General features: G+C 42.7%; 1 protein-coding gene across 3 annotated transcripts in view; it reads left to right on the forward strand.

The window, feature by feature from the left end:
* cut (homeobox protein, cut) overlaps positions 1-18,290 on the forward strand; it is an 87,330-nt gene extending 69,040 nt beyond the window's left edge. The window contains exons 3-7 of one of the 3 annotated variants that reach the window (XM_064699601.1): positions 1,511-2,058; positions 2,508-2,683; positions 3,682-5,157; positions 13,398-13,881; positions 14,066-18,290. In XM_064699601.1, the coding sequence (XP_064555671.1) occupies positions 1,511-2,058; positions 2,508-2,683; positions 3,682-5,157; positions 13,398-13,881; positions 14,066-17,219 (5,838 nt within the window). In that variant the 3' untranslated portion in view covers positions 17,220-18,290. Of the gene's footprint in view, positions 1-1,510; positions 2,059-2,504; positions 2,684-3,681; positions 5,158-13,397; positions 13,882-14,065 lie in introns of all 3 variants that reach the window. The other 2 variants (XM_064699600.1, XM_064699602.1) reach the window with 2 other exon arrangements.
* The last annotated feature ends 2,731 nt before the right edge of the window (positions 18,291-21,021 follow it).

The following is a 21,021-nucleotide window of genomic DNA, read 5'->3' on the forward strand; positions in this document are numbered from 1 at the left end:
TTATGCTGATGCGTTTTTAATGCCAATTATTTGTTATTGCATATGTGTTTCGGTGGCCGCCCTCTATTGCCGTCAATAATCATAATCTGGAACATTTGCGTTATTTTATTGATAAAATATATAAATAAAGCAAAAGTTTTGCCAATCAACTTTTTGTCATATGTCTATAAATTAATGTGCCACACAAATAACGCAATGACACGCAAATTACCAATTGGCATTATGTTGATTTGAGTTTTGTCTACTGCTATTTCCTCTGCTTCTTCTTCTCTCGTATCGTAACTCCTGGTGTACAGTTAATCCAAAAAGTCGCTGTACAAGTTTGTGTGTTGAGGCTGCCTTTGGCATATGCGTCAATTAAAAACCGCGCCATTAAATTAATTTTAATCACATAATAAGAAATATACACACACACGCGCGTACGCACATACGCACACACACAAGCCAGCTGGCTGTCATTAAAAAATTTTGTTGCATACCGCACGGCGCAAAACTTTATCTTGTCAACTTTGTTGCGGCGCCACGCCTCCTGCAGTTACACACGCCCCTCCTGGCAAAGCACACATCGCGCACACGTCTCTCACGTTGCTGTCGTTGACGCACTTAAGAAAAATTCCCTTGTCAAATTTGCCAATTATCATATTTTCATCAAACAAACAAAGTTCCAAAAACTCAAACGCTCGCTGGAGGCGCATTACCCCTGTTCCCAGCCCCCAGTCTGCATTGTACTTGTGTACCTTTACCACCACCACCACCCCCTCTTACTCCTAACTCGCTTTGCCGCTTTTTACCTGTACACCTGTGGCTGTATCTGTGGCCTGTTTCCAGCAGCTTCACTGGAGTCACAGGCAATCAGCGACATCGCCGTCGCCGTCGCCGTCGACGTACTCGTTGTTAATTTTATTAAAAATTATTTTATAACTCTCGAACTTTTGCACATACACGACGCGTCGCGTTGTGATGCGATGCGATGCGATGCGTTGCGACTTTTCTCTGTGTCAGACCCGCCCCGCCCTCTGGCTGTTCGCACGCATTGTTGTTGTTTAAATATGGATGTGTGCAATTAAAAAAGAAGAAATGAATCTAAAAAATATACAAAAAGAACCTTGCAACCACAATGACAGAGTTGCCGCAAAATATGCAAGCAAAAAGTTTGCAGCTTTCCCTTGCCTCAAAGTACAAATATCCATCAACTACTGATTGTAAACTCAAACAACTCCGAAATTAGCAAAAAAATAAAATTAAAAAACCCTTCGTCAGACTTCATTGAAAATGGTATGTCTCAATCCCAATCTCTCGTAACTGAATAAAATATCCTACTCAATTATTTCTCCCCATATTTGCCTTTTTTTCAATTCCGCTTTATGCGATATTCTTAAACGATGCACTGTCAACGCGGTGATTGGTAGAGTAAGAAAAGACAATGATACGATATAAGAATTTTAGATATGCCCACTCCACTTAAGCCCACAGACTAATGACTATCTTATTTTCTTTCCATCTATTGCAGATTAAAGCACTTTTGGATGAGTTGCAACGCCTGCGCGCTCTGGAACAAACTCACCTGATACAAATCCAGAGGCTCGAAGAGCATTTGGAAGTGAAGCGACAGCATATTATGCGTTTGGAAGCGCGCTTGGATAAGCAACAGATAAATGAGGCACTCGCCGAGGCTACTGCATTGGCGGCCGTTGTTAATGCAGCCGCAACAAATAATAACAACAATAGCAACAGCAACAACAATAACAACAGCAACAATAACAACAATCACAGTAGCCAGAGCAGCGACAATAACAACGTATTCAAAACAGATCTAACATCGACCCATCAGCACAACGACGATGATGACGATGACGATGACAATGATCATGATAATGAGCTGCGCGATGCTGACGATGATGAGGATATTGACAATAGCGAGCAGCAACATGCCGCTATGGTAAACAATCGGCTCGACGATGCAACCGATAAGGATGATTCCGAGGAGCAGGATGCCGAAATGTCCAATGCCACAGCCACAGCGGACAGCAATGAGCTGAAAATCAAAAAAGAGCAGCAGTAAGTAAAAAGCATAGGCCCACACTCAAGTCGCGTATACCCTAAGTCAAGCATACCTAAGCTACAAATCCAACTAGTATGATTGTAGTAAAAGGAAACTAATCTGTTTCATTTCCAACTCATACCTAACCTCTAACTACAAATGCAACTAAAATGAGTGCAAGTATAATCACAACCCAAGCAAACTGCGATATATATCATGAAAGCAAACCAACTCGTTTTATTTCCAACTCATACCTAACCTCAAACTTCACCTTAGCTACAAATTCAACTTGTATAGTTGCGACTACAATCGTAGTCTAAACATACTGCGATTTAAAGCATGAAAGCCAAGTACTATAACTATAACCTATAACTGTTTCATTTCCATTTCATACCCAATCCCAAACTGCCGCCGCTTGCAAACAATTAAATACTTTATTTCCATTTGCTTTTCTTTTCCGCAGCAGTCCACTGGACCTGAATGTGCTCAGTCCACAGTCGGCCATTGCCACAGCCGCGGCGGCCGCAGCAGCCGCTGCCTGCGCCAACGATCCCAACAAATTCCAAGCTCTGCTCCTGGAACGCACCAAAGCACTGGCCGCCGAGGCGCTCAAGAATGGCACCAGCGATCCAGCCAGCGATGGTGAGTATAACAATCACCATAGCTGTACCAGCAAACGGTGCAGTTCTATTCCGTTCGTTCGCGTTCCAATGCGTTTCACATACGCGCTGCTGTTTTGTCGCTTGTAGCAAGCGTTCGCTTTGATTTCTACCGCCAAACGGCGCCCAGGCGGGGGCCATTTTATTGCTCTTGCTTATTTAACTAACGGGACATCGTACCGTTCGTAACTTTCTTATCGGCGCCAAAAGACTGCGGCGCCAATTTTTATGGCTGTCAACAAGCGAACAAAACTGAGCGACGATCAGTTGAGGCAGACGCATTCGTCTCTTCCTGTCTCTCTTACTTTATTTATATTCTTTGTTGTATGTTTTTTTGCACAATTTTTACAATATTTGCATCAAAACGTCTGCGTATATTGTCTTTGTTGTCGTTGTTGTTTTTGTTGTTTTTATTGTTGTTTTATACACTTTGAGTTGCTCTGCATGCTTATCGATCATATTGACATATATGAAAGCCAAACACAACAGTTGACAATCATCGTTATTATTATTATTATAATTATAATTATTATTATTATTGTTATGTGTTTATCGACAACAACACGCTTCAATGCTATCGATTTCTCTCTTTCTCTCTCTCTCTCTTGTACTTCATACATATACACATGTATATCAATATATATATATTTATGAGCCTCTAATTACACACACACACATACAGTTTCTTTGTTGTTTTGTTGTACGAATTGGCAAGCGAAAAGTTGTTGGCAAACAAAAAAAAATATTGAAAAGAAATCTAAAAAAAAACTTTTGATTAATTTTTGGCGTTTTGTTCCATGGATGTTGTTGAAATCAGTATACCAAACAAATACTAAATATCAAAAACAAAAAATAAACAAAATAAAATAAAAAACCAAAAAACCCAAAAAACAAAAAAAAACAAACAAAAGTATTTTATGATAGATCATTGCAAATAAGTCGCAACAACAAAAGGCACAACTTTTTTGTTGTTTCCCGCAGAAATGCCGCAACAACAACAAGCCGTAGACGCAGCAACAGCTGATCATGCGGCAGTAGAAGAAGCAGCAGCAGCAACAGCAGCAGCAGCAGCAGCAGCTACAGGAACAGCAGCTACAGCTACTGCCAAGCCAGAAACAATGAAAAACATTATGGAAACGCCTGAGCATGAAACATTGGCCGAGTCCAATTTGCAGCCCAAAATCGAAATCTTAGACGCAGATGAGGAAGCCACTGAGACAGCAGCTGGCCAAACGCTGGAAGAGCAGCTGGTCAATAGCTATTGGAGGCGTGGCTTTGAAACGAGCACAGCAACAGCAGCAGCTGCAACAGGGAGCAAAACGCCAACAATTTATCAAAATGCCAATGCGGTGCAGCAGCAACTGTTGCCACCGCCGCCGCCGCCTCCGCCGCCACAGCAGCAACAACAACAACAGCAACAACAACACTATCAACAGCAACAACATGGACCCTCGTCCACTGTGCTACTCAGTCAATTGGTTAACTCAACTTTCTCACATGCCAATCACTCCTCTTGTTCCAATTCCAAATCCGCACGCCTAGATGCCGCAACACAGCACCAGCTCCAGCAGCAGCAGCAGCAACAACAGCCACAACTGCATCAACAGCAACATCTCCACAACAGCAGCAATAGCAGCAACAGCAGCGCAGCCGGCAGCGATCCACTGAATCATCATCATCATGGCCACCACCATGGCCATTCGCATGGACAGCTTTTGCATGCGGGACACCATCTGCATCATGGCGCCGACTCGAATTCATCCAGCGCCAACAGCACGCCAAATAGCACCGCCCAACTGGCAGCCAGCATTGCCAGCACGCTGAACGGTAATAAGTCGCTGTTGCAGGCAGCGGCTGCTGCCAATGTGGCCGCCGCTGCCGTTGCCGAGGACAACAACAACAGTCTGACGCCGAACGCGAATGCGGCAGTTGCCGCCGCGGCGATGGCTGCACATGCACAGCATGCCGCCGCACTGGGTGCACCCAATTTTCTGCCCAATCTGCCCAGCCTGCCGGCATTCCAGTTTGCGGCCGCAGCAGCCGCTGGCCAGGAAGCACGTGCGCATTTTCGGTTTGCGGATGCTGAGCTGCAACTGCAGCCGGGCGTCTCGATGGCCGGCCGATTGGGTGAATCGCTGATACCCAAAGGTGATCCCATGGAGGCCAAGCTGCAGGAGATGCTGCGCTACAACATGGACAAATATGCAAACCAGGCGCTCGATACGCTACACATCTCGCGGCGCGTACGCGAGCTGCTCTCCGTGCACAACATCGGGCAGCGTCTGTTTGCCAAATACATATTGGGCCTGTCCCAGGGCACCGTCTCCGAGCTGCTGAGCAAGCCAAAGCCCTGGGATAAGCTGACCGAGAAGGGTCGTGACAGCTACCGCAAGATGCATGCCTGGGCCTGTGATGATAATGCCGTCATGCTGCTCAAATCCCTCATACCCAAGAAAGGTGAGTGCCAAACCGTTTTTTGTTTTTTTTTTTTTGTGTTTAGCTAATTAGTCGCAGCTACTAGATTTAGCTAGTTTTTAGTGTTATCAGCGGACACGCAGCACAACTAAATTAGTTGACAGGTTGTCGCACGCAGCGGGGCCAGACTGTTGCAAAACAATTTTGACAGCTGACAGTTGCTGCTTGCTACGAGCTCCGTTTGTTGCGACCTGATATAAATTCCATGTTGAGACAGCGAAAATTTAAAGAATACATGACAATTTCTGATGATTCAGCCTAAAAAAAGATATAGTCCATAGGTTGAGTTATATGATTTGCTAATTGTCAGCACCTTTCATCCTTTTTAAATATATATAAATATCGAGTTAGAATAAATGATTGGATTTCTTTCCATTTGTTTGAAACAATTGAATTGTAACACAATTCGTTATTCCTTCATTCCACTCCATAGAAATGACCTTTTCTTGCCTCTTCCATATAGGTCCTTCTTTATTGAAATTAAGCAACTGCCCTAAGCTCATGTTTTTCATTTAGTTGGCTTAGTTCTAGTAAATAATTTGAAATTCAAGCAGTTGAATTAAAACACTGCGCATTTCATTCCCCCCTTTCCTGCCATTTTTGCTCGTTTCGCGCTTGTTTTTGTTATTTTGTTTTCATTTGAGTTTTCTTGGCTTGCGGCCAAAACATTAAAATGTGAAATTTTAATTATTTTTGATTTTTGCGTATAATCAACGTGCCAACGGGCAACAACGATGGCGACGACTGGATGCATTTCATGCAACCATTTCGCCTGTCGCCATAAATTTTGGCAAATTTGCACATTAGGCGTAACATTTTTTGTTTAGCACTCGAACCGCGGACCTGGGCAACCAGCTATCGAATGGTGAAGTCTGATCTTTGCTCAACGATTACGTACCATAAATTTCTGTATAACCATATATGTATCTAACTCTTGGGCTGTGTGCTGTTAGGGTCCGTTCTCCTTTCGATTTGTTTGTTTGTAGTTGTCTTGGTTAAGTTTTATTGATTAGTCATCAATTTGATGGGCCTGCACAACAGAACTATGCCAGACGTGCAACCGCGGGCGGGAAGTGCGATGGGTTGCGGTGCTACAAATATGTCAATGCAAAAGTATTTTTAAAGTACGAACTGTGTGGCACAAACACGCACCTACCCCAAACAGCCGCCCGCCGCAAGCCCCTCTCTAACCGAAGCGACTTGCGGCTTGGTAAAGTTAATCAAAGTTTTTCCTGTGGCCCTCTGTTTGCCCAATGCACATGTGTGTGCGTGTGTGTGTCTAAGTGCATGCAAATGTTGACAATTAATTTATGACGATTACTCATGACAGCTAAACTAACTGTTTATATATTTATGCATATAGAACGCCGGCGCTGCATACTCTTTTTTTCTTCTTCAGCTATTGAACGTGTTTAGTGACCCCCGTGCGCCTAGCCCCCCCCACACCCACACCCAGCCCCTCTAGCCCGCTGCTGTCAGTTAATTATAAGCAAATAGACATTTAGATGCATGCCACAGGACAACACTCTGGCGGGGCTTGAAGCAGTTGCAGTTGCAGTTGCATGAAACTGTTGCCTAGCACAAGGGCGCAAATTGCATACAATTTGAGTTAAATCGTTAGAATATCAAATAACAACAATTATTATTTTTATAATAATAATAATGCTTGAAATCAACAAGCTGCAATACTTTGAAGTCAGTTTGTGGACTGAAAAGTTGAGCGAGCGCAGCGCGTCAATGATTTTTGAATTGTAATTGTTTAAAGCGCCAGCGAGCGCAGTGGAACGAGTGGGAATGGAATGGAATGAAATAGAATGGGGCGACGCGACGACTGCCGTGACAATTGGTCTGTGAAAGGCTTGAAACAAAATACATTTCAAAAAAAAAAATAAAAAAAAATTAAAACAACAATTAAAAAAACAACAACAACAGCAAATGTAAAGTAGAATTAAATGTAAACAACGACAACAACAACAGCAACAGCAACAGCAACAACAACAACAACAACAACAAAACGCAATGCAACGGCTGCCTTCAACGAGGCATGCAAAACGTTGACGTGCCGCGCGTTTGAAGTCGTCTTTGTGCTGGACAAAGTGCGGCAGCAGTTGAGTGGCAGCCGGGGGCAGCAACGGGGTGGCGGGGGCGTTGCGAGTTGCGCGTTGCAATGCGGAGTTACGCCAAGGGCGGCTACCTAACGATTGGTAAACCAGTGCTGCCCCATCTAGAGGTAGGGGTAGGGCTAGCACCAGGGCAGGAGTACCGCCGCCCGCCTGGTTGACGTAAAACTTTTCGCGTTTTTGGTTTGCTCTGCCGTTAAATATTTTCTTGTTTTTTTGCTTGTTTTTTGTTGGTTTTGTTTTTGTTAAACATTTGACGACAATTGTTGCATATTAAACGGCGCACGGGCAAAGCGAGTGGAAAATTTTAGCAAAAAAAGCTCAAGAGCAAAAAACTATTGAAAAAGTTAGAAAACAAAGTTAGGAATGCCATATATTCGGCAAAATCATGTAGAATTGACGCTGGTTGGGAGAAAAATGTATTTCTGACAAACATCGGTTTATGTATATAATATAGATAAATGTTATCGATTTATGATTGTACTATCGATACATGTTATCGATGATTAAAGGAATATAACAATTTGACGTGCTATGTAATAAAATCCGTTTTAATATGAAGAACAATTATCGATATGTTATCGATAGTTAGTTGTCACCACTGTGCGTGGCAATGTGCACTAGTTGCCTGAAAATTGACAATGCTTTGCCACAACAAATATGCACACAAGTAGCAAGAAGAGGAGAGGGTAGAGAGCACTAAAGGTTGGGTTTACAATAGAGTCGTTTGAGTGCTCAATTCAAACTGCATTTAGCATGGCAAAAATTTAAAAGCGGGCAGGGAATTAATACAAAAAAAAAAGCCCGACGTCATTTTAACCCCGTCAGACAAGTCGTATACGTAATGGCAAATATTTGTATTTGTCGGCAGCAGCAGCAGCAAATGTGGCCGAGGCAACTCGTTATGGCAGCTAATAATACTAGCATATTAACACATAATTTTAGCAGACGTCGTCTATTTGTTTTAGCCAACCATCAGCAGCCGAAAAGTCGAAAAGTCGGGCGAAAAGTGCGTGGCCCAAAATAGAAAAGCACGCGGCATAGAAGACAAAAGAAAACAGCTATCGCACAGCGCAAGCGGCATTGTGGCAAGCGCAGTGCGGCAAGGGGGCATTAATAGTAGTTGTTGTTGGGGGGACGGAACAGACCCGGGTGTGGGCCTCTAACGGGTCGAGGAGCTAAAGACAAAAGCATTCCGAATGCCAAACAGACAGACGACGAAACACTGCCTGGCACTTTTATTTGCCGCCGTTTCACAAATTATTTGTCACCAGCCATAAAGCGAAATATGTGCCTCACATACACGCGCGCACACACGCGCACACACACGCACACACACGCACACATGCACAGCCTGACTAAGTGGCCAACGGGCCGTATCAATTCCTGCGCTTTTTGGCCTCAAATTTAAGTATTTTTCTTTTATACATTTTCTATTTTTCGCTTTGATTGTAATTTATTTTATTTGATTTTATGAAAATTGCTTTATGCGAACTGTTCGGGGGGGGAGGGGCGGGGCAGCAGGAGCGGCTGCTTTGCGCGGAATGTGCTTAGCATAACAATGGGGCGTGGCTCACATGCGTGGGGTGGCGGATTGGGGGTGGTGGCAACAGAAAATCTAATAAACATAAATTAGCATAAAGCTCGCTCAGCAATTTTTATAAATACTATTAAATATGTGTATACAATTTTATATGAATATTCAAAAATGCTTTCGCCCAAGGTGTGTAGAAGCAGGGTATACGAATGCCTTATTAGCTTAGTCAATGAGTCAGAGCAGTTAGTGCAAATGAATCATTTGTGATACATTTGAATTAAATCAAAATGACATTGAATGGCTGCGTGCTTAGTTGTATTCATAAAGTGAATCAAAGGTGCATAACGAATAAATGTAAACGTCCCATACTAATCATTCAATTGGCAAATGAATAAACTGCAGCAAGTCAACAAGTTGATAAATATACATTTAAATAATTTATAAAATATATATAATAAATACAACAAAAAATGGCTTGTACACAAATGTGGCTTCTACACGTTATGTGCAGCCAGTGGATGCCACGCCCTTTGCGCCGCATAGATAGACAAGGCAAAAGTTTGTCTTCGACATTTTGCCATTATGCCGCAAAATGTTGCACATGTCTAGCGCGCTCGTGTTGCACTTGCTGAACTTTTATTTCCCCTTTTCATTTTACCAGTTTTTCATTTATAATTTCGTGTGTTGCTTGGGCTAATTACTTTGTAATGAACTTTGACAACAATAATAAAATAAAAAAAATAAAAATGAAAACAAAGCAAATAAAAATCAAAATAAAACTTGCAAATTACCTTGAGCCAGCGCATGTTGCAGGGGCAAATTTCTTGTCATATTTTTGCGCTTAATTGCAAAAAAAAAAAATACTCATAAGCCCCAACCAAAGCGCCCCAAATCCAATTTCGACTCCCTCTTGACTGATTTGCCTGCAATTGGAATTGAGAAATTGGCGCTTTGTCGTTTGATGTTGCTCGCCGTTGTTGTTGATGAAGCAGCTCTTACCATTTAGAGGCACCCGCGGCAACCCCTTTGCTGCTGCTCCTTACCACAGCAGCCACTTCATTTGCCATGCTACGTTTGCCCTCAGCTCAGTTAGAAGAAAGCCGCTGAAGCAGCTCAATCCACGCTCAAGTAGGTGTCTCTCACTGTCTGGGCTTCTTTCTGCCTTCGTTTTTAATTGACACTTCTGCTAATACCGCCCCCCCCCAGAGCTGCCACCGACCTTGCTCCTGCCCCTGATCCGGCCAGGACAACAAGCACACACACAGCTGACTGGCATTTTAATTAGAAAATTTTTCTTGCAATTAATGCAAATTGCGTGCGTGTGCCAATTTCAATGCGTCAGTTCAATTGTGGCAGCAAACCCGCCCCCATCCCCCACACACCCCTAACCAGTCAACTATAAGCCCTTTTTTGCGACTGAAGTATGATTACATATTTGTGTGCTGGCAAATATTTATTGTATTAGGAAAAACTCCACAGGAAAAACTCAACAAAAGCAAAACAAAAAAATATATAAAAAAAAATAAAAAAGACAAAATATACAGTCGAATGAACAGGGTCGGGGATAGGGCTCGTTGCGGGAGGGCTGGGCTGGGCTGGGGCACTCATCGTGTCTGGCGAGAATATTCGTCTGATTTGTTATAAAAGGCAAATATTCATCAAGCAAATTGTGGCACAGGTGGTGGCTAGTGGTCGTGCGGGCCACAACAAATATATATACATATATATATATATAAATATATATATGTATATGGAATATGATAGCTCATATCTATATTTTTTCGCGTAAAATCCATATCCTTTTGAATGACAATTTGGTCAACATGTTCCTCTCTAATAAATTACAAACAACACACACACACACACACACACACACACAAAAAACACACAAGTGAAAATACCAGACAAAAAAATGGCCAACGGTAACACACAAAAAAAAAAGAACGACAAATATTCAAATATACATATTTATACTTATATCTATAGGTTGGGGCATTGCGTTATTTAAAAGTCGCGTCTGTCTGCAAATCCAGCAAACCCCACGATGAGCTGCTTAAAAAGTTTTTGTTTTTTTTTTTTTTGTCTGTTGTTTAAACGATTTTAAAAACTCACCTTTTAAAAGACATTCGTGGAGTTAAATATTTAGCTACAATTAAAGACTTTTAAATAGTATAAAAAATATTTTAAAAATTCGAAATCGTTTATAAGAAATGTTGTAGAGTTTCAGCTAGAAGAAAACATTTTAAATTATGCTTTCAAATAAATATTGAACATAAATTACAAAACTTTCCAACACTATGACCCGGCCAGAATTTGCCAATCTTTTAATTCATCTAATTGTTAAATTTCATTCCAATAAAGTGTCAATTCAATTTATGCCTTACAAATATTTCTTTAAAACCTCTCTTAAAGTCCAAGCCAAGTGCCAGCCAGCCGCTTATTGATTGTTGAGGTTATGTGTGACAGTTGACAGTGCATTGCCCTGCCCTATCTCCATCTCCATCTCCATCTGCAGATCCAGATCCGTTTCCGTTTTCCATTTCCATTTTTCAGTTTCATTTTCAGTTCCAGTTGCCATAGACCATCTCCGTCTCCGGCTAAAGAGCGCTTAAGCTGTCTGTGTCTGTATCCCATATTCTATGTGGCCACTGTGTCTGTCCTGGCGTGGGGTCAGCCAGGTGTCATCAATGTCATCTTCGACTTTATAACACAAAAACACTTTGTAATCCCCAAATGAAGCGACGACGATGACGACGACCAAGAGCTAAAGTAACCAAAAAAAAAAATCAAAAAACACTAAAATGAAAAAATGTTAAAAATTAAGAAAAAAAATTGCCAACAAAAAAATAGATGAAATGTAAAATCCAAAAGTTTGTGGCTGCGGCATGTGGCATGTGCCATGTGGCATTCGCCAAGCGGTGGGGCATGTGTCGTCACTCCGCGAAACGTTACGATCTATTGTAGTTGGCCCTTTTATCGCCTTTTGCCCATCTCCGAGGCAGTCGCTCTTCTAGCTTTATTGTATTTCAATGGCAAACACTTTTCAATTCGCCCAAAATCGTTCGCTTCAATTGACAACGGGCGACCAAACATTTGTCATTCATGTGTTGATTTCCGTTTCCTGTGCTGGTCCTCTACTCCTCCCCTATCCCCTATCCTGGGTTGGCTGTATGCGCTGGACAAGTGTTTGCTCCTTTGGGGCATCGATTATAAAGCGATTTTCAGTTATTTCGTTGCGCTGCCACGCCCCCTAGCTCCCAGCGCCCAATTGCGCCGATTGATGTTTGTTGGCTCGCAGCCACAAAAATACCGCAGGACACAAAGAGCACGCGGCACATAGCTCAACCACTTGTTCTATTATTTTACAATTTAGCAGTCGATCTTTTTATTTTTCTCGATTCTTTTTTTCGATTTTTATTTTGTTTGTTCTCTTGCAGCGACATTTAACGAGTGGAACCAAAAAGCTCCATTTCAATTGAATTTGTGCAAAGCATTTTCCTATTTTTTTATGGTTTTTGTTGTTGTTGTTGTACGCCATGTACTCTTTCAATTGCAATTGAATTCACATTCATTTATTCATTTCGACTCGTGTTTCGTTTATTCAACCTGGACCATACACACCATTGCCCGCTCGCTTCGATGAGCCTTTGGCCTGGCCAGCTCCATGTTCTCCCCAGCCCCAACTCCCAGCTTTTTCTCAGTCCACCTTTTGGTTTCATGGCGCGTGCCAAATTAGCGCGCCGCTTGCATTGAACTATTTGAGGGTCCATCCAGCTCCTTTTTTTTTTCGTTATGTTTTTTTGACTGAACTCTTTCCTAGCTTTTATATTTTTGTTCCATTGATGTTTTTATTGCCCTGGTTCACGGTTCGCTTTGTCTGTGGTCGCGGTTTTGTTGATTGAAAATCAAATGGTGTTATAATTGAGCTCTTTGGGGTTGGGGTGCAACAGGGTAGCTGCAACAGAGTAGCTGCATGCAGCTCATATGGCGGCTTGGTGGCATGGATTTGTGCAGTGGCTGCCTTGGAATTTATAATGCACAAAATGTTTATCAAATTCATGTACACTGCTCAACAAAGTTGCGGCACAATGTATTCTAGTTAGATCCGGGTTTGAGGTGCACTTCAATATGTGCATTAAATTGGTTTGATCATTTGAAGTTAAAGCAATCATTTTTTCTTTAGACTTCTGTATTATTGGGCTTATAACTAATTATTTATAGTAAATACTTATATTTTGGTCAAGGGTTTTTCGCTCAGTGCGTGGCCAGAAATCAAAAGTGCAGCAGAGTGGCTTTTCAAATGCTGCGCCGCTTTATGGCCACAAATTTGCGCTGGCTTTTTGAACGCTTTATAGCTTAATTGGCCCGTTGGCCAGGCCACTTCGGTTTGGTTTGGTTTGGTTCGTAGCTGCTATCAATTGGGCTTCAATAAATGAGCAAAAACCGAATGCGCATAAACTTTATAACGTTTAATGGGCGATGCCACTTTACGATCAATATACAACATACAACATTAACTCATTCCAATTTCCTAAGTTAACCTCCCTGTCTCTTTTTTCGCACAGATTCCGGACTGCCACAGTATGCTGGTCGCGGCGCTGGCGGCGATGATTCCATGTCCGAGGATCGCCTCGCACACATACTCAGCGAGGCCTCGTCCCTGATGAAGAGCAACGTGGTTGCCGCCCAGCAGCAGCAGGAGCATCAGCGTCGCCATGTCGGCGACGATACGCACAGCAACGAGGACAGCAAATCGCCGCCACAGAGCTGCAGCTCCCCCTTCTTTAAGGTGGAGCATCAGATCAAACAGCAGCAGCAGCAGCTGCATGTCTCCGAGCATGCGCAGCGTGAGCAGCGCGAAGCGGCCGCTGCCGCCGCCGCCGTTGCCGTCCACCAGCAGCAGCAGCAACGCGAGCAGCGCGAACAGCGTGAAGCCGCGCAACGTGAGCAGCAGCAGCGTTTGCGTCACGAGGATATGGCACAGGACAAAATGGCGCGTCTCTATCAGGAGCTAATGGCGCGTACTCCGCGCGAGGCAGCCTTCCCCAGGTGAGTGTCGCTTAAAGTTTATAGTAGACATAATGAATCGTTTCGAAAGTCAATTTGAGCTTGATCGAACGATTTGTATTGAAACTCAATTGCTGCGTCCGCATCATGATAGTGCAGAATCCGTCTTATATACAAATTCGAATCTACAGATTTGAGTATTAATCTTTTTTGTTGATTGTTGCAGCTTTTTGTTGTCGCCGTTCTTTGGTGGAGCCGCGGCCATGCCTGGAGCAGCCGGCAATCCATTTCCCGCGGCAATGGCCGCCGATGAGAATATGCGTCATGCATTCGAGCGTGAGATTGTTAAGCTGCAGCAGCAGCAGCAGCAACAGCAGGCGCAGGCCGCCAGTTTTCCCAACTTTTCCAGTTTGATGGCCCTGCAGCAGCAGGTGCTGAACGGTGCGCAGGATTTGTCGCTGGCCGGCAAGGATATTAAATTGAACGGACAGCGCTCGTCCCTGGAGCAGCACAGCGGCAGCAGCAGCTCTAAGGATGGGGAACGCGGCGACGATGCTGATCGCAGTTTCCCAGCACTGCCGCATGTTCGCAAATCCGAGGGCGGCAACACACCTGCACCGCCAGCATTACCAGCACCACCCGCGGCAGTCAGCAGCAGCAATCCGAATGCCGCGACAGCCGCAGCCGTTGCCAGCGGCCATGGCAGCAACTCGGCGGCACCCAGTCCATTGAGCAATTCGATACTGCCGCCGGCTCTGAGCAGCCAGGGCGAGGAGTTTGCGGCAACAGCGAGTCCCCTGCAACGGATGGCATCCATAACCAATTCGCTGATCACACAGCCGCCGGTTACGCCGCATCATTCACAGCCACAGCGGCCCACAAAGGCGGTACTGCCACCCATTACCCAGCAGCAGTTCGATATGTTCAACAATCTGAACACGGAGGACATTGTGCGGCGCGTCAAGGAGGCGCTCTCTCAGTACAGCATCTCGCAGCGGCTATTCGGCGAATCCGTGTTGGGTCTGTCGCAGGGTTCCGTGTCCGATTTGCTGGCCAGGCCCAAGCCCTGGCACATGCTCACCCAGAAGGGACGCGAGCCGTTCATACGCATGAAAATGTTTCTCGAGGATGATAATGCGGTGCACAAGCTGGTCGCCAGCCAGTACAAGATAGCGCCCGAGAAGCTGATGCGCACGGGCAGCTACAGCGGCAGCCCTCAGATGCCGCAGGGACTGGCCAACAAGATGCAGGCCACGCTACCCATGCAGAAGATGATGAACGAACTGAAACTACAGGAGCCAGCCCAAGCGCAGCACATCATGCAACAGATGCACGCAGCGGCCGCGATGTCAGCGGCCATGCAACAGCAGCAACAGGCAGCGGCCGCCCAAGCCGCCGCCGTGCAGCAGGCCCAGGCCCAAGCCCAGGCACAGCAGAGCCAGCAGCAGCAGCAGGCCCAGCAGCAGGCACAGCAGCAAGCACAGCTACTGCATCATCAGAATATGCTGTTGACATCGCCGGGTTTGCCGCCACAGCACGCGATCAGTCTGCCAGCGGCCAACACGCCCGGTGGCCAGCCCGTTGGTAATCCAGCTGCAGCCTCCACGCCGGTCAGCGGCGAGAAGAAGCCGATGATGATGCCGGTGCATGGTGGAGCACATGCGCCGAATGCTATGCGCAGTCTGCATCAGCATATGTCGCCAACCGTATATGAGATGGCCGCATTGACACAGGATCTAGACACGCACGATATAACCACCAAGATTAAGGAGGCGCTACTCGCTAACAACATTGGCCAGAAGATCTTTGGCGAGGCGGTGTTGGGGCTATCGCAGGGCTCCGTTTCGGAGCTGCTTAGCAAACCGAAGCCCTGGCACATGCTCTCCATCAAGGGTCGCGAGCCGTTCATCCGCATGCAGCTTTGGCTGAGCGATGCCAACAATGTGGAGCGTCTGCAGCTGCTGAAGAACGAGCGACGGGAGGCGAGCAAGCGCCGACGCAGCACCGGGCCCAATCAGCAGGACAACAGCAGCGATACGTCGAGCAATGATACAAACGATTTCTATACGAGCAGCCCGGGTCCGGGTTCGGTGGGTTCATCGGTGGGCGGTGCACCGCCCAGCAAGAAGCAGCGTGTGTTGTTCTCCGAGGAGCAAAAGGAGGCGCTGCGCTTGGCCTTTGCCCTCGATCCGTATCCAAATGTGGGCACCATCGAGTTTCTGGCCAACGAGCTGAGCCTGGCCACGCGCACCATCACCAACTGGTTCCACAATCATCGCATGCGGCTCAAGCAGCAGGTCCCCCACGGCCAGCCTGGCCAGGACAATCCCATACCCAGTCGCGAGAACACCAATGCCACACCCTTTGATCCCGTCCAGTTTCGCATACTGCTGCAGCAGCGTCTCGTCGAGCTACACAAGGAGCGCATGGGTCTGAGTGGTGCGCCCATACCATACCCACCGTACTTTGCCGCCGCTGCGCTGCTTGGACGCAGCCTGGCTGGCATACCGGGCGCTGCAGCGGCTGCTGGTGCAGCGGCAGCTGCGGCTGCTGCGGTCGGCGCCGCCGGCGGTGATGAGCTGCAGGCACTGAATCAGGCCTTCAAGGAGCAGATGAGCGGACTGGATTTGTCGATGCCAACGCTGAAGCGCGAGCGCACCGATGACTATCAGGATGAACTGGAGCTGGATGCCAGCGCTCACAATATGAGCGACAACGAGTCCATTGAGGGCAGCCACGAGCCGGAGAGTACGCCCATATCCGACTATGAAAAGGCGCTGCAAAAGTCCGCGCTCGCTTCAGCCGCCGCCGCTGCCGCCTACATGAGCAATGCGGCGCGCAGTTCGCGTCGCAAGCCGGCGGCACCACAGTGGGTCAATCCGGCGGGTGCTGGGACGCCAGCAGCAGCTGGCGCAGCTATCGCCGCTGTTGGCGGCGTCGCTGCCGGCGACAGCAGCAGCAACAGCGAGCGCATCATCAACGGCGTCTGCGTCATGCAGGCCTCCGATTACGGTCGCGATGAGAGCGGCAGCGTCAAGGGCGGCGACTCCAATGCAGATGCGGAGCACGAGGATCATGCGCAGCTGGAGATTGATCAGCGCTTCATGGAGCCCGAGGTGCACATCAAGCAGGAGGAGAACGACGATGACGAACAGTCGTCGCTGGCCCAGCTGCAGCAGCCGGACGAGGATGCCTTGCGCCTCGCCAGCGATGCGGACAAGCAGCTGAAGGTAATCAACGAGGAGAAGCTGCGACTGGTGCGCGTGCGTCGGCTGAGCAGCAATGGTGACGCCGAGGAGCACTGCGCCGCATCGCAGCAGGCGACAGCAGCAGCAGCAGCAGCGGCGGCGGCGCCGGCAACAGCAGCGTGGAACTACTAAGCCAGCAAACTGGCAGCGGAACCAGCAGCTCCGGAGAGTGCAATGCAGACGACGTTTACTTGTGATTAAGTTTGGCAGCGGCCCCACAAAATGTTTAGCCATTGGCTAATTCGATATATATATATACATGCATATTTATATATATATATATATATATACACACACATATATATAACGATATATACATAGCGCATAGCATACATATATATACACATCATATATAACTAGTTGATAAAGCTCTAAATTTTTTTTTTTTTTTAACGTAGTTGTAGCTAAAAGTTTAGAGACGCTATGCGAAGCGCAAGTGCGATTGAGAGCAGCGCAAAAGTATTAAATTGTTGGCTTTAAACTTGCCCCCCGCCACCCTCCCAACTTTTCCCTTAAGACCCATACAAAATATAATGCCCCCGACCCCCGCCCCTTTAAACTCCGCCACAACACCTCAACCTAAAAACTCTACCAAAAGCAAAATCTGTTCAGGCGCAGATTTTGCAAAAGATTTTTTTGATTTCTTTACGACTTGAAGACTGTAAGCAAATGGCGGTAGAATTTTATTATTATTATTAAACTTATTATGATAATGAAAATTACTATTTTTTTCCGCATTGTTAAGTGTAAATATATAAACAGTAAATATACAATATAAACCTAGAAACTCGTGGCCGTTCTGTAAATAGCAAATTGTAGATGTTGACGGCAAGACAAAAGTTCTTTCATTTTCCAAAAAAAAAACAAAAACAAAAACATAGCAAGAAAACTATATTATTATTATATTACTTTTTTTTTTTTTTTGTTGCACACAAAAGTTTTAACTATCTTTTGATCTCAAGCAGCACCAACTCACACATACACACACACAATTGTAAAAACAAAAATACATAACTTTAAACAAAACACCTGAAAACTGAAAAAACGAACAACAACAAGGCGAACCCAAAGTAAAAGATAGTTAAAAAAGTAATCTTTAAAAAACTAAAAGCGAGTTTTTTGCAACAATTTTGTTTTCTTGTTTTCCTTTTCATAAGAAACAAGCCACCTTCCCAAAAAAAAAAAAAACAAAAAAAAAACAAATATTCAATGAATAACTAACACAATAAATTTTGTAAATTTTAAATTTACGTAAAACAAAAAAAAAAATGATAATGCAAATTAAATATTATGTAAAACACAATGTAAACTTTATAAACAATATAGCAAAATAAATGCAAAATGCACTAAATTATTATTTATAATAATAAAAATATATAAATATATATGAATAAATTTTTATATATATATATATATATATATATATATATATAGATTATACAGTAAGCATTATGCCGTTTATTAACATAATCTAAAAGTAATTTAAATTTGCATTACAAATAGCATAATTTTTTTTTGTGAACTAAAATATTGGAAAATACAAAAACAAATAAGCAGAAAAAAAAACAAAAGATAATAAAAAGTAGACAACCGCATATCGTACTAAAGAAATTTCACAAATTAAAGCGTAAAATTAAAAATAAATTTAAATAAAATACTATATTTAAGTGAGCCAATTTTTTTTGCCTAAAACATAAGTTAAGATCGTAACAGTAAACGCAAAAAAAAAACTGTTTTCCTATACAAAAAAAAAAAGTAAATGAAAAAAAAATTACATTTTAAATAATAATAAACACATTTTTTTCACTAGGTTAAAGTTTACGCTATACAAAATCTTTCTAAAAAAAACAAATAAAGTTCGCGATAAAAGAACAAGAAGAAATCCCCAACACACCCACAAAAAATAACACATCAAACTTTTTTGCATAGGCCCCAACTTTGCCGCGTTATTATTATATATATAATAAAATTTAAAAAAAATTAAACTAAATTTTAAATAAAAAAAAAAAAACATATACCAAACACATTTCAATACCTAAAAAATACAATTTGCGTCTTCAAATAAAAAACTAAAAAAAAATTAAAAAAAGTTTACAAAATATAGTAAAGAGAAAACAACAAATTTTTTTCAAAGAAAAGAAAAATATGCAAGACAAATTTTTGACCCTGTCAGCAATTTGTTGAAATATTATTTAAATTTAATTTAATATTAACAGTAATATATATGTATGCATATATATATTTTTTAATTTGAAATGTATTTAGTTTCTTAAAGTTAACGTGTTAAATACTTTGCATTTTCATACGCTTTAGCTAAATAATAATTACAAATATAATTAAACAAATATTTATGCATAATATTTACATACATATATATATACATATATATATATATATATATGTGTATATATATATATACATATGTATATATATATATACAATATATACAAAATATGAAATAATGAGCTATGTTTAAGTTGAAAGTGTTGAGAGAGAGGGGGAATTCACAAAAGAAACGTATGATGGCAACATTTAGTTATAATTATTTTTTAGATCGACTATTTTTTTTTTTCGTATTGTAATAATTATGATCAATTTTTTTTTTATTATTATTATATTATGATTATTATTGTAATAACGATAAAAACAAACAAAAAACATACCAATAATACATGAACATAAATGAAACTTTATCAAATAAAAATGTTTTCTTAAACAAAAAAAAAAACAAAAAAAAAACAAAACACCCCATCGAAATTCCTTTTTTAATTTTGCACCATTCCAAATGTATATATATATATATATATATATACATATATATATAATATAGGGCCTTATTATTTCCATGTTCTGATGTGCCCAATGCCCTCCCTACGAGGAGCATGCGATATGCAAATGAAATGCTGCAGAGGAACTACAGTACTCGCAAACTAATTTAACTCATACCCCACCCACACACACACAGGCACACACACACACACACACACACACACACACATGGGCACACCCACAGATTCGCTGTATGGGCCAAAGGAATCCAATAACGCAAATGAGCTAGCGTTAGAATTTGTGAGAAATGGACATATATATGCACGCATGATCTATAATTTTATACGTAGTATATACACAAACCCACACACACACACACACACACACACGTAAAGAAATAGTAATATGTAGAGTTACATTACGGTATATGATAACAATATGCGGTGCTAGCCAAGTTTACATAAACAATAAACGGAAAACGAGACACAAGATACAGATGCAAGCTAAAGGATACAGTTACAGTTATAGTACACTAGTTAAAAAACTAGTTAAGTAGGCAGTGAAATTTTTTGCATAGATCCTGTAGCATTGAGACATATAGAAATACTTATAGACATAACTCAAATAATACGATAATTGCAATGCAAAACGTAATCGATATGAAAATAAGAAATACAAAATACAAGAACAACAAATATTGAAAAGACAAAAATGATACGTAATTAATTTTAAAATTGCAAGCGAGAGCGCATAAGGATTATCGTATATATATAATTTAAAATCAAAAATATATCTATATATCTATATCGATAACTGTAAATATGAAACATAAGGAACTTGTATTTAGCAAAGCAAACCGAAAACGAAATCAAATACAAATTGCATAAAAAATTATCCTTCCAATTCAAGACGAAAAGCAGACGACAGTACATATGCTTTTTTATACAACGTACTTAAACAATATAAATTACAAAAAGAAAAAAACAAAAAACAATGAAGTAAAAAATACATAGAAACATTTTTTTTTCGTTGTCACAGAACAACTTTGCGGAATGTGCATCAATTTATAATATAATATGCATATATGAATAGCTGTATGAATAGAAATGAATTTAAGCCCACGGTGATATACACACACACACGCACACACAAAAAAACACATACA

Source organism: Drosophila montana, unplaced genomic scaffold (genome assembly GCF_035044405.1).
Source record: "Drosophila montana isolate Dmon_TW-CO22-7 unplaced genomic scaffold, ASM3504440v1 contig_1624_1, whole genome shotgun sequence".
Taxonomy (NCBI): Eukaryota; Metazoa; Arthropoda; class Insecta; order Diptera; family Drosophilidae; genus Drosophila; species Drosophila montana.